The sequence below is a fragment of the Vigna unguiculata genome, chromosome 9 (assembly GCF_037176805.1).
Source record: "Vigna unguiculata cultivar grain cowpea cultivar isolate G323 ecotype 2 chromosome 9, ASM3717680v1, whole genome shotgun sequence".
In the NCBI taxonomy this organism is placed as follows: domain Eukaryota; kingdom Viridiplantae; phylum Streptophyta; class Magnoliopsida; order Fabales; family Fabaceae; genus Vigna; species Vigna unguiculata.
Genome location: NC_140800.1, coordinates 1,382,921 through 1,397,178, shown reverse-complemented (window position 1 = coordinate 1,397,178; position 14,258 = coordinate 1,382,921). Strand labels below are relative to the sequence as shown.

Below are 14,258 nucleotides of genomic sequence, written 5' to 3'. Positions count from 1 at the left end.
AGTTCATTTCAAAACTTTGAACAAATTTAGTTATTCATCTTTCGAAATACGTGAATTTAGTCATTTTAATCAAATTTTGATAGATTGTATATTTGAGGATTGTATATTTGAATTGTTTATATTATTTGACACATTTTTGCTTTAATGTTAAGTCAAATACTATTATAAAACGCGGTTGAAATGTCAAATAAACTTAGCAAAATTTGATTAAAATGACTAAATCCATATATTTTAAAAGATAAAGGACTAAATTGATTCGAACTAACTCTAAAATTGAATAAAAATGAAGAGACAAAAACATATTTAATCATATTTTTAAAGTATAAGATAAAATAATACTTAGCAGAGAAATTGAACTAAAACAAATACATAATATTTTGTTAGTACATTGAGTTTTACTGTATCGATTCGTGGTTAATTATAGTGAATTAGAAAAAAACAAGCGAAGACTTTATTCACAAAAGTGCAAAACAGTAACAGTAAAACTCTTGAACCGTTGTCAAATGTACGGAATGACAAGAACTGTAAGTAAAATTGTTGTCGTGTGGCTTTTAATTAGCATAAACTGCATAATTTTCTTCTTCTCTTTCATTGTCACAACCTTTTGCTACAGATTTGGTTGTTGTTATTGTTACACCACCCCCTGCTATTGTCACTTCTTTGGTTACATTTTTTTTTTCACTTGCTGCATTTGTCAAACGTTTTCTTGGTTCACTTTCTCTTCCTTTTTGCATTTCCTCACCATTTTCTACTTTATAGTATTTGTATATTTTTACATTATTTAAAATGTAAGTTTTGTTTATGTATTTTGAGAATTTTAATTGGAATTTAAATTTTTCTATATATTCAAAGTTGTCATTTAGAATTTAAGTTAATATTATGTTAGATGATGTTTTAGTTTTTTTGGATATTAAGTTATATTAGATTAGAGTTTATAATTTAAATTATGTTTATTATGCTATATTATATTTTTATTTAGAATTTTGGAGGTTATGTTGTTTAGTAATGCTGGAATTTTGGATATACAATTTTACCTTTAAGAAAAATAGAATTGTAACTGAGATTCAGTTGTTAAGTTTTGTTATAAAGTGTTTATTGATTGTGCTTCGTAAATTTAGATATTCTTATAATTATATATTAAATGTATTAATATTGAATTTGAGCTTTCCGACCCTCCACAAATTATATTTTTTATATTTTGGGAAGTCTGAATTTTTTACATTAACCCTTAGTCAATATTCAAGCTTTAGGTTCCAACATGATAATCCATCAATACAATATAAATAAATAAATAAATAAAAAACAAAAAGTTAAACATAACAACCAATGGGCTTCAGTTTCCTATCTAAGCTTGCCCCAATTCCCATTACGACCCAGAACTTCGAAGAATCACATACTCATTACACCCCTTACTAAAAGTAAAAAGACTAAAGTACCCTCTCTTACTATATTCGGTCACATTGTTATTGTTGTTGTTGCTGTTGTCATGTTGCTCTTGGAAATGAATGTGAACATATCTGCTGGACCGGTCTTTAGTACATAGAAAAATTATTGGACCATCTAATTCATAGTGCAATACATTAAAAAGTTGATATAATGAACCAGTGAATGCATGTTCAAGTGCATAAAAAAAATAAAAAATTATGATGTAGTAGAAATGCCGGCAAGTCCATAGGCCGTAACGAATACTAGGTGGGCCACATTTTTCAACCCATTTTGTATTGTAAGGTGGTGAGGTAGCCCTAATCCGTATTGTACGGATTTATTGTGGGTCGGGCCTAAATGAGCTAAGCTAGCCTACATTGTCATCCATGTGAAAAAATAAGAGAAAAAGGGTAAAATGGTGGATGTAGTGAGAAATTTGTTATGAAAAACTCGTTTTAAAACTATATTTTTGAAAAGGAAGTTTCTTCTTGCATCTCCAAGATTTTTTTTGCACCTAAACAAATTTCGAATTCCAAAAATATTACAAATTTGACCATTTGACGAAAATAAGCAAATCTCACCCAAAAGGTGTTTTTGGATGTCGACTTTCGATAAAAGATGCTTTCGGATGTCAACATCTAGTGAAGGTTGTGGACTTCCGAATGTCGAAAAACACAATGACGGTGGTGATCGGAGTTCGAGAAAAAGGAAAAAGAGGAGAAGAAGCTAAAGTGACAGACGACGTGATGACGATGGTGGAATGAGAAGAGAGATAAAATCTAGTATAACTTATTTGTTGATGAACTTTTTACCTTAAGTAATTTGTTAGTAAATTAAATTACAAATTATTCTTTCTATTATCAACAAACTGTGTCCATTGATAATTAGAGATATTTTTTTGTAGTAGCCAAATATTAAATCGCTAATAAACTATTTTCTTTTTGGATAAACAACTAAATTTTAACAATTTTTTCTTACAACCTAAATTTGAATACTTTAAGTAGATTTGAAATATAAAAAAATAAAAAAAATAAAAAACCACTTTGAAGATGACATCTAAGATTGTAAATAAAAATTGTCAAAATTTAATAGTTAAAAAATCATTTTTCTACAAGTTATGATTTATAGAGTATGATTATGAGGAATTAAGAATCCAAACGAAAACTAATATTTTGATGATAATAGTTTCTTTAGTTAAGTTTAAAAAAAATATTAATTAGTAATTAACATCAATAAATTTGAATCCATATATATATATATATATATATATATATATATATATATATATATATATATATATTTATATATATTTGTTAGCTTGGATACATATTAGTATAATTTTTTTTAAAATAATTGGGTTAAATATATTTTCTTTTCTCTTAACTTTTAGAGAAAATTAGAATTAGTCTATCTTTAACATTTTGGTTTAATTTAGTTCCTAACTTTAAAAATTTATAGATTTAGTCATTTTAACATAACCGTTGAGTTCTTTACACCATTTGATACATTTTTGTTTCAATATTAGCTCAGAGATGCATTTGAAACGTCAAATAAACTTAAAAAAATCTTATTAAAATAGCTAAATTCATGCATTTATAAAGTTAGAACTAAATTGAGTTAAAATTTTGCAAAAACTTTTATCTCGTGTCTCATAATTATTTATTTTTTCTTTTAAATTAAATTTTAATTTCTTTTTTGTAATATTAGAAATAGTTCACTCTAAAATTGTAAGTATACATATTTATAATAAACAATTTATTCGTTACAAATTTTAATTATAATATAATTTATAATTTAGTATTATACCTTTTGTTATGTATACACACATAAAGTTATCTCGTTCATTTTACAAAAATAAATTACTAGTTATAATCAAGCCATCTATGATTCATTAGGAATTGAATATTGAAATTGAGAATTTATATATTCTTTGATATTTTGCCCATCATGTTATGTGAAAGTAAAAGCTACACAAGAAATAGTATAATATTTGTCATAATTTTGTGTTAAGTTTATTGATGTTCTAAAATTTAAAACATAAATCAATGATGGCTGATTAAAACATTAAATAAATAAAAATTCATGGCAACAAGATATATCTAGCACGGTCAAATTTAAAATATATGGGAGCATCTTCAAACCAGATCGGATCCATCAGAGTCAAAGAGAACTGTACAGAGGGTGGCTGCTTCATTTTTCCATCACAACAGCCACCCAGAACATTAAATTATTACAGAAAGCACGACAACATAGAATTTTTATTGTTCTGTTACAAATAATCTAGAATGTCGATTTATAATATCAATATCCCTTGGAATTTCTTGGTGTTGGTAGACTTATATGGAATGAAGCTATCCCATTCAACAATGACACACCATGACCATCATAACACCATCTACTACTTCATCACCCAGAGTTTCATGCAAAAATTCTTTATTTCATAATATTTAAAGGAAATTCTTAAAACCACTTCTACTTTCTATACATAAACATTCTTTTCTTTTAATGCATTAGATGATTCTGTGGGCACACCAACTAGTCCAAGTCCAACTACTCAGCTCTCAGCAGCCATTTCTCTAACAACATACTGTTATTACATAACATGCATGCTATATAAAGGTGATGCCATGCCACCTTCTTCTTCATTCATCACTCATCAACACACTTAGTTCTCTATCTTCCATAACAACATCAATCATGGGAGTGTCTTCTTTGATGCTGCTCTTCTCTTACTTTCTGCTTTCCCTTCTATTCATAGTTTTCAGTCTCAAGTTCCTGTTGGGAAGCAGAAGACTCCGGAATCTGCCACCGGGGCCAACTCCTCTGCCCATAATAGGAAACCTCAACCTCCTCGAACAACCCATCCATCGCTTCTTTCAACGAACCTCCAAGCACTACGGCAAAATCATCTCCCTCTGGTTCGGTTCCCGTCTCGCCGTCGTAATCTCATCACACTCAGCCTTCCAAGAATGCTTCACCAAACACGACCTTGCATTGGCCAACCGCCTCCCCTCCCTCTCCGGAAAGTACATCTTCTACAACAACACCACCGTCGGCTCCTGTTCCCACGGTGACCACTGGCGCAACCTCCGCCGCATCACCGCCCTCGACGTTCTCTCCACCCAGCGCGTCCACTCCTTCTCCGGGATCCGAAGCGACGAGACCAGGCGCCTGATCCACAGGCTGGCGAGGGAGTCGCGCCAGGGTTTTGCTCGCGTGGAGATAACCTCGATGTTCAACGACCTGACCTACAACAACGTGATGAGGATGATATCCGGGAAGAGGTTTTACGGGGAGGAGACCGACATGAAGAACGCGGAGGAAGCCAGGGAGTTCAGAGAGACGGTGGCGGAGATGCTGCAACTCATGGGCCTGGCTAACAAGGCCGATTACCTGCCTTTCCTCAGGTGGTTCGATTTCCAGAATGTGGAGAAGCGTCTGAAGAGTATCAGCAAGAGGTACGATGCCATCCTGAACAAGATCATTGACGAGAACCGCAGCAACAGGGATAATCGTGAGAACTCCATGATCGACCATCTCCTCAAACTCCAAGAGACTCAGCCTCAGTATTACACCGACCAGATCATCAAAGGCCTTGCTCTGGTAACGCATTCATCATTTTATACTCTCATCATCATCACATAAAAAACACTCTCTCTTTGTTGTGTTAACTCTGTGTGCATTGTTCCACAGGCGATGCTCTTTGGGGGAACAGACTCGTCGACGGGAACCCTGGAGTGGTCGTTGTCGAATCTGTTGAATAAGCCAGAGGTGTTGGAGAAGGCGAGAGAGGAGTTGAAGAGAGTGGTGGGAGAAGATCGGTTGCTGAATGAGTCAGACCTCCCAAGACTTCCTTATCTTAGGAAGATCATACTTGAGACACTAAGGTTGTATCCGCCAGCTCCAGTGTTGATACCGCATGTTACTTCGGAGGATATCAGTGTGGAAGGATTCAATGTGCCTCGGGACACGGCGGTGATCATCAATGGGTGGGCGATGCAGAGAGATCCTGAGATGTGGGATGAAGCGACTTGCTTTAAACCAGAGAGGTTTGATGTGGAAGGAGAGGACAAAAAGTTGGTGGCTTTTGGGATGGGAAGAAGGGCTTGCCCAGGAGAAGCCATGGCCATGCAGAGTGTGAGCTACACCTTGGGATTGTTGATTCAGTGCTTCGATTGGAAAAGAGTGAGTGAGGAAAAGCTTGATATGAGGGAGAACAATTGGATCACTTTGTCAAGGTTAATTCCTCTCCAAGCCATGTGCAAGACACGCCCACTCTACGCTAAACTTTCCTCAAATTAGTTCCTTTTTTTTTCTTTTACACACTTTCCTTATTGTCTAATTTATTATATTCCATCCTTCCACTCTGCAAGTGAGTTATGAATTGCCAATAATGTTGAATGTATTTTTTGTTATTCTTATAGAAATGGTCCAGTTCATTTTGTTGTTTTTAGATTTTCACCACTTTTACAGCCATCTTACAATGTTGCAAAACAGTGGTTCCCGCATCATTCACATAGGATAACACTATATAAGTTTTATACTACGTAAGTCTAATGATTTGTCGACATTTTTCTTGCATGAAACAATAATGAGGATGGTGCACATTGCACAAATCATTAATACGAGTACAGAGTTCAAGAATTGTTTCGAAAAAAAAAATATAAATACCATAATCCAAATATTATTTATACCCCGAAGTCATTTACACAATGATTTTGATGACTATATATTCATGTGTTTGGTTCTGACAAGACTACATAGATTAATTATCTCTTTGAGTGTTCAGTTTCCCTCCAATCCAGCTTTTAAACATCTCAAGTGCAGCTTTTGGTTGATCCATGGGAACCAAATGCCCAGCCTCATATACCTGTCATGGTATCACATTACAAAGAGTTACCAATGTGAAATTAACAAAGCCTCACCGCAGAAGAACACAACACTGAAACAAACCTTGAGAAAAGAGAGAGGTCCATAGCTGTTCAAAGACCCTGCATCTACACCATCAACAACAAATTTCACTGTAGGAGATGTTCCAAACGCCTTTTGGCCTGACCACTGCATTGCATGAACCCACCTTGAGTTTCCTGCAAAATGAGAATCACATCAAGAACTTTTCAACACTAACAAAATCAGAAATGTCAGCAACACTCTTATGAACTCATCCTCTATTTGCTGACTATAGTTTATGGAAAATCACCAAACTTTGTGGGATTCATTTGTATTTAACAAGCCTCATCATGATTCAGTTGTAGTTTTTAATTAGAAAAAGAACTTCATGTAGCATTCTTCAAACAAACTTGTTCCAGATGAATGAATTAGGCTCACCTAACCAGTTGCATATGAGATCTTTTTCCCCTGCATACACAAGTACCTTGATTCCTTCTTCAAGAAGAGTAGGAATCCCCACTTCAAGATTTTTCATCCAATCTTGAAGCATAGCATTGTACACTGTTGAACTGCATGAAACAAACTTCAAGTCACCCCCCACACCTAAAGCACTCTTCACTTTCGGCAGGTTTAGCAGCTTCTCCAAGTCGCTGAAATCATAGCACAGTTCCCCCACACACTTTTTTCTGATATTTTAAAAATAATATTTATGAATTTTCTTGTACTTTCCATGAATAAAATTTCATTCCAATTTTGATCTTGAAATTTTTAAATTAAATATATCATCACTTTTGTATTTTGAGAAGTTATTATTCCCTTCAAATCACTGTCCAAATCTTCATTACTGTATTCTTCGTATATTTCATGCTCTCAACACTTTTATTTACCTAGAAACTACCCAAGCCAATGTGTTCCAACCCCTATTACAGAACCTCTTTTAAATCTTTCATCAAACTTTCTCCATCATTTCATATTTTCGTCAATGTGTCTTCAAGATTTACCATTCATCCCAAACCTATCATCATCTCTATCTTCAAATAGTTCTGCATTACTACCGTCAAAAACCACATCTTTAAGTGACCCATTATTCGTCATACCATCAATATCAGAAAGAAAGTAAAAATTTGAGTTCAGGTAAGTTATCAAGTCTACCTTAATCCTCTTCCAACCCCTTCACATGGGGCTTTAAAAGGGTCCCTAGATAAAAGAAATAGGACTTAGTTTTAAAGGAGTTATTAGGTTGAATCAATGGTCATGAACCTGACACCTCTACCAACAACAAAATTGTTCAGCCTATACTTTTCTACTCCCTAAATTTACACACCAAGACCTCCCTCTACAACTCTTTCTTTCCCTCTGTCATAAGCTACTCTACGTTTCCACTTAGTCAATGAAACTACTTTGAATTTCTTAACATCCTTTACTCCAACAACCCCACACCTTTTTATTACCACACGTTCTCCCATTTCACCATCTAATGTTTCTTCCTTCACTCCTCCATCTCCATAGCAAACATTCAAACCATGGTATAATATATGTAAAATGAAATTTCATAAAATTACAAAAGGTTTTTGCATTTCCTTACACCAGTTAAGCATGAAAATGTCGCTATAATTACGTAATTCAAATTGAAGTTTACTAAGAGTCCAGAAATTTTATTATCAAAGAAAACCTGGCATATATAAGTATTCTGATATATATGACAGGCTTTACCCACGTACATTATTATACAGTTGAACACAAAAACACAGAAAATCATAGATCATGCACTCATTAGTTGAAGCTAAGATCGTTAACAAATGGTCGAGCTTTACACATGGCATTCAATGGAGTTAATCTCGACAAGGTGAACCAGTTTGCCTCTCTCATATCGATCTCATCCTCATTGACTCGTTTCCAATCAAAGCACTGAATCAACAATCCCAAAGTTAGTCCAACGTTTTGCAGAGCCAAACCTTCTCCTGGACAAGCCCTTCTACCCATTCCAAACGCAACCACCTTTTTCTCCAATCCCTCTTCATCAAACCTCTCCGGTATGAAGCTCGTGGCTTCGTTCCACAGCGTAGGGTCTCTGTGCATGGCCCAGATGTTAATCATCACCAGGGTGTCTCGTGGAACGTTGAACCCTTCAATGGTGACGTCTTCCGAGGACACGTGTGGTATTGCGAGTGGAGCAGGAGGGTGCAATCTCAGCGTCTCAAGGATTATCTTCTTCAGGTATGTCAATTTTGGAAGGTCTGACTCGTTTATCAACCGGTCTTTTCCCACGTGAAAGTCCAATTCATCTCTTGCTTTCTTCAACATTTCTGGGTGGTTTAATAAATTTGATAGCGACCATTCTAATGTTACAGCAGAAGAATCTGTGCCAGCGAACATCATTGCCTACATTCAAACAAGAAATTCATGTCCGGTCACTTTTACCTTTTCAAACCGTTCAATTATTTATCAATCATCAACATATTTGTGATAATCTTGAAAACTACAATTATCAAAATTAAATACTTAAGAGAAGACTTTTATAAAAGCATTACCAGAACAAGGCCTTTGATGATATGATCACTGTAATACTGAGGCTGCGTTTCCTGCAGAGTGAGAAGATGATCGATCATGGTATTCTCCCTCTCCTTCTTGTTGCGTTGCTCGCGAATGAGTTTATCCAAGAACGTATCGAATCTCTTGTTAATACTCTTCAGCTTCTTCTCCAGGTTCTGAAAATCGAACCACCGAAGGAAGGGCAAATAATCAGCCTTGTTGGAAACTCCGGCCAGTTGCAGCAACTCCTCCACCGTCTCTCTGAACTCCTTCGCCTCCTCCAAATCCTTCGCCTGAATCTCCTTCCCGTAGTACCTCTTTCCCGACAGCATTCTCATCATGCTGTTGTAAGTCATGTCGTGGAACATGGAACTCATCTCCACGTGCGCGTACTCCGTGCGCGAGGCCCTGGCCAGGGCGTGGATCACCCTGTCGGTTTCGTCCTTACGGATTCCGGCGAAGGAGTGGATGCGCTGCGTGGAGAGAACGTCCATGGAGGTGATGCGGCGGAGGTTGCGCCAGAGCTCGCCGTAGGAGCAAGACCCCACGGTGGTGTAGTTGTAGAAGATGTGCTTTCCCGAGAGGGAGCGGGGTCGGTTGGCCAAGGCGACGTCGTTTCTGGTGAAACATTCTTGGAACGCGGAGGGCGATGAAACGACGACGGCGAGACGGGAACCGAACCAGAGGGAGAAGACGTTGCCGTGTGTTTGGGACATGCGTTGGAGGAACCGGTGGAGGGGGCGTTCGAGGAGGTTAAGGTTGCCGATTATGGGACGAGGTGGTGGACCTGGTGGAAGGTTTTTGTGCTTTGTTTGGAAGAAAAGTTTGAAAATGATGAGAAGAGAAAGGAGGAAGAAGAGAGAGTATGTGAACAATGGAAGTGTTTCCATGGCTGGTTACGGTGAGATAGTTGAGTTTGCAGAGAACGAACACACTATACGTAGGTGTGTTTGGTTGGTTAATGTTTCCATGTGAAGCAACAACTTTTATACAGCAATTTGGTTGAGGATTGCTTTGACTAAATAATATTTTTGTTTTTTGTTTTTTTATTTTTATATTTTTAAGTGTACACCTTAGGTCTTTTATTTTAAAAAGATGTATTATTTTTAATTATTTTAGACAAATCATTTAGTTTCATTGTCCGATAATGATATCATTTTCTTAAATAGATAAATAATCTTAATAAGGTTTCATTCAACTTAAAATACTAAGTATGATAGATCATAGTCAACACTTTCGCTGTCATCGAAAGCGAGAAGATTCAAATTCTAACACAATGAATTTGCCTTCATATATATTTTAGTCAAATTAATTAAAGGAATTTGTCTTTTTAAAACCACTGTTTCTAGCAACTTGCCTTCTCGGTTGAGGAAATTAAATGAATTTGTCTTCTGTAAGCGATATATTTTCTTGTCAGTTTTCACGCCAATATAATATATTTTTTTAAAAAAATATCATATGAGAATACGTAGCTGTCTAATGAATAAAAAGAATCATGTAAATTAAAGAAAAACAATAGCTACATAGAGAATCCATGTGATAAAAGGGACTAGAGAAATAACTACATATAAATTTAGGCGATCCTAAATGGTTTCTCTAAAAAAAATCGTCCCCATAAAAGTAAAGAGTAAATACCACCAGGTATCACATTTTTTACATGTAATCTAAGATTAGTTATATAACTTTTTTTTCTTCAAAGAACATAATTTATTTTATATTGTAAGTAATTTATTTGATGTTTTTCCCATCAAATTTCCTTTTTATTTCTACTTAAAGATGATAAATAAATTTATTCTCACGAGGTTTATTCGAAATTTTTTTCATTTTGATAAACAATTTCAACATTAACCAGATATAATTAATAATCCATATATATATATATATATATATATATATATATATATATATATATATATATATATATATATATATATATATATATATATATATATATATTCCGTTCGTGACTTCATCCCTTTTCAAATACTCCTTTCATCTTATCCTCATCATTTAAATTATAATATTTATTATTTATTAGGTAACATAATATATGTGAAAATGATACTATTATAATATTTATTATTTATTAGGTAACATAATATGTGTGAAAATGATACTATAATTTTCATTTATTTCTTAACTTGTTTAGTATGGATCGTTTATTAACGTATCACTATTCATTAAAAGTTAGAGAATGAAAAAAAAATAGAAGTGTAATTTATAATAATACAAATTTACATATCTTACTCCATTCATGACTCTAGATGTGTAATTTACCATTCATAAGAAAATTAAGTAAATGGAATGGATGAAAAGCAACATAACAAGAAGTTTATTGAGGAGTAACATAAATAACTTTTTGTATTAAGTATACAACGAATTCAAGAGACACCTTATTTAACTTAAATTAAATGAATACGTAAATTCCTGTTATCGAAAGAAGTGTCAATAATAAAAGTCATTATTACTTCCCAATTATCTCATTTTTCAACGAATATATCTAAACTCTTATCTCTAGACCTTTCCACAAATTAAGTGTAAGAATTAATTGATGTAAGAACATTCAAAAGAAAACTTGAAAATTAAAAGGAGAGAGTGTTCGTGTTTTTCAAAGAAGAGAGAGAAATAAAGAAGTCGGAGAAAGAATACGTACTTACAGCGTAATGGCGGTGCGAATTTCTTTATCTCGTCTCGTAATAAAAATTCATCCTTTTTATTTCTAAACTTAACACTTAGTAGATATATAATTCCGTTTCATCCTTGTCCTCATCATATAACAAATACATTTGTGTACTCATTTTTTTTCTCATTCCAAATATTAATTAAATTATTTTTATAAAAAAAATAAAAATTATATCAAAAAAATTATGATATTATCAAAATATTCAATTTTAAAATAACAAATATTTTTCTTCAAAAAGTCAAATATTAAGAAAAATATCACAGTTGTATAAAAATCAAACTAAAACCAAAGTATCAAATAACAACTAAAAAAATTCAAATAATTATATAAATAATAATTAACTACACATAATTAAAATTTAATATAAAATATGATATAATAATTCAAATTGAGAAATTTAATTACTAGAATACATCTTCATCGTATTCATTTTTATTGATAAGAAAGTTTTTTTTTTCTTCTAATTTTCTAATACCTACAAACATTAAATATAAAATATTAAAAGAGAATTCAGAAAAAAATTACTAACCATAATTAATAAATTTGAGTAACTTAATGGTTTAAGTTTTATATCAAACTTTTAATAAACATTCAAGCCAATAAATTACACTGAGAATTTAATATATGACTACACACACACACACACATATATATATATATATATATATATATATATATATATATATATATGTGAACTTGGATAAAATATCTAAGGTGTCAATTTATATTTTTTATATATAATTTTTTTAATTAAAAATATATATTTTCTTTATTTAAATAATTTCATACCACAATTCACACTTTCTAATTTAAAATGGGCTTTCTAATTTATATTTCAATTAAAGACTATTCAACTAATTTATTATGGATCGAAAAATACAAAATTCTAACATTTTATAATGTAGGTTTATACTAATTTGAGAAAAATATAATTTGTTCATGCCAATTTTATAAAAATATTCTTAAAATTATAGTTAGGGTTTGTATTAATTTGTGGAAAGATTTAACTTTGAGAGAAATATCGTAATGAAATAATCATAAATCTAACATACATAAATTATACTAAGATACTGATTCATGAGATATTGTGAGTATGAGTTTTCTCTTTGTCCTCCAATCTCTATTTCCCAATTTGTCTTTCTTTTTACTTTCACGCTTTTTAATATTTTGATGTGAAAAAAAACTAATGACTAGATATAAAACCTTATTCCCTTTATTAACCAAGGTCCATCAAATTATAGTTTTTATTTTACTTTTTAAACAATAAAATTATATAAGTATATATATATATATATATAACTTAATAAAAAAAAATATAAATATAAATTTAAAAAATATATAAATATATATAAACAATAAAATTAAAAACTTGAGGAGTCATGACTCCCCTTAGTCCTAAGCAAAGTCCGCTCGTGCTTGACGTGGGTCGTTTTTCAGAGAAAAAAAATATATATTAATCAATGATTCACACTAAACACGTTAGAAAATAAAAGATGAAAATAAAAGAATTTTGAGTCATAATATCATTTTTCTTATTATAATATGATATTTGTTATCTTTTATTTCTTGTTGTCTATCATTATCTCTTAGGTGATAGGTTATTCATTAAGTAAATTAGTAAATGAAAAGAATATATTACGAAGTAAATTATAAGTATAATTTAACTACATCTAACACATATTCCTTATCCAGAATATATATTTAAAATGTGAGACTAATATATTAAAAGAGTAATTCGATATCAATCTGCTATCAGATTATAAAACTATAAACTCATCGAATATAACTTAATTTCATAAAGTTAACTTTAAAAAATAAACTTTTATTAACTTATATATCATAAATTGATTTTGTCTATATGACCTTTGACCATAATATTATAAATGAATATTCCTCCAACCTAGTACTGGAAATATCAAACATTGTGTTGAAAAACAACTCATTCATGTTCACTGAACGAATCAAAACAAATTATGAAAAAGATATATGTAGGTAGCATCTGTATCTGCAGAAAAGATTATTATATACGAAGATGAATGGGAAATTAGTATTAAAACCGCAAGAACAATGCAAATAATTGAAACAAGAGAATAAACAAATAGCGGTAATAACTCGTTTTGTAACTAAATAATAAACACCCAAAAGAAATGCTAAACCAAAAGATAAACACTTAATTAATAGAGTGTGAGATGCTCTGTTGATTGGAATATGTTAAAAGAAAAACATATTTGATTGATCCAAATTTGACTTTTAGATAAAAGTTGACGTTGAATATTTAAAAAAAAAAACATTATTGTTCATCATTTTATTTAATTTGAATAATATTGTTTTCAGTAAAAGACAGTTATAAAACGAAAAAGACATACTAATTAGTTATTTTTTTAGAAACCAGTTTAAAAAATTGAAAAAAAAATAGTACAGTGGTGTTTAAAAGTTACAAAATCTACTGTTATATTTTATTAATTAGTAGAGTGGTTAACATTTTTTTTTTAAGAAAGTATACGATAGAGACGGATGAATAAAATTTCAATAAAATCTTTTCAACGTCTGCAGCCAGTGTAATGTGTACTGAAATTCAAAATATGATAATGTAAAATTCAAAGTCCCCTTCGAAAAGTCATCGTTTGTCTTTCAGGTTTTACAATAAAATTCAACGTTGCTTATGCAAGCATTGAGCTGAAATAAAAGGGTTTCTTTAATTACAATTAGGTTATTGTTGCTAAACAGA

The 14,258-nt window shown here is 32.0% G+C and overlaps 3 protein-coding genes across 3 annotated transcripts; 1 reads left to right on the top strand and 2 right to left on the bottom strand.

Moving 5' to 3' along the window:
* Window positions 1–4,050: 4,050 nt before the first annotated feature.
* Window positions 4,051–5,878, top strand: LOC114163099 (isoflavone 2'-hydroxylase-like). Its single transcript, XM_028047186.2, has 2 exons — window positions 4,051–5,028; window positions 5,119–5,878. The coding sequence occupies exons 1-2, from the start codon at window positions 4,123–4,125 to the stop codon at window positions 5,725–5,727; spliced, it is 1,515 nt and encodes a 504-aa protein (XP_027902987.2). The 5' UTR covers window positions 4,051–4,122; the 3' UTR covers window positions 5,728–5,878.
* Window positions 5,879–6,089: 211 nt separating this feature from the next.
* Window positions 6,090–7,021, bottom strand: LOC114162594 (serine carboxypeptidase-like). The gene is made up of 3 exons (XM_028046531.2): window positions 6,754–7,021; window positions 6,379–6,512; window positions 6,090–6,295 (listed from the first exon to the last, which is right to left on the bottom strand). Exons 1-3 carry the CDS (start codon window positions 6,863–6,865, stop codon window positions 6,191–6,193), a joined length of 351 nt encoding a protein of 116 aa, XP_027902332.2. The 5' UTR covers window positions 6,866–7,021; the 3' UTR covers window positions 6,090–6,190.
* Window positions 7,022–7,943: 922 nt separating this feature from the next.
* Window positions 7,944–9,878, bottom strand: LOC114163100 (isoflavone 2'-hydroxylase-like). The gene is made up of 2 exons (XM_028047187.2): window positions 8,847–9,878; window positions 7,944–8,697 (listed from the first exon to the last, which is right to left on the bottom strand). The coding sequence occupies exons 1-2, from the start codon at window positions 9,735–9,737 to the stop codon at window positions 8,089–8,091; spliced, it is 1,500 nt and encodes a 499-aa protein (XP_027902988.1). The 5' UTR covers window positions 9,738–9,878; the 3' UTR covers window positions 7,944–8,088.
* Between the last annotated feature and the right edge of the window lie 4,380 nt (window positions 9,879–14,258).

Bases quoted from the DNA above. Each gene is read 5' to 3' on its own strand.
- LOC114163099 (XM_028047186.2), top strand. From the start codon at position 4,123: ATGGGAGTGTCTTCTTTGATGCTGCTCTTCTCTTACTTTCTGCTTTCC. The intron at 5,029-5,118 runs GTAACGCATTCA...ATTGTTCCACAG, and splicing joins TCATCAAAGGCCTTGCTCTG to GCGATGCTCTTTGGGGGAAC.
- LOC114162594 (XM_028046531.2), bottom strand. From the start codon at position 6,865: ATGCTTCAAGATTGGATGAAAAATCTTGAAGTGGGGATTCCTACTCTT. The intron at 6,513-6,753 runs GTGAGCCTAATT...CTCATTTTGCAG, and splicing joins TCTCATATGCAACTGGTTAG to GAAACTCAAGGTGGGTTCAT. The intron at 6,296-6,378 runs GTTTGTTTCAGT...ATACCATGACAG, and splicing joins GACCTCTCTCTTTTCTCAAG to GTATATGAGGCTGGGCATTT.
- LOC114163100 (XM_028047187.2), bottom strand. From the start codon at position 9,737: ATGGAAACACTTCCATTGTTCACATACTCTCTCTTCTTCCTCCTTTCT. The intron at 8,698-8,846 runs GTAATGCTTTTA...GTTTGAATGTAG, and splicing joins TCATCAAAGGCCTTGTTCTG to GCAATGATGTTCGCTGGCAC.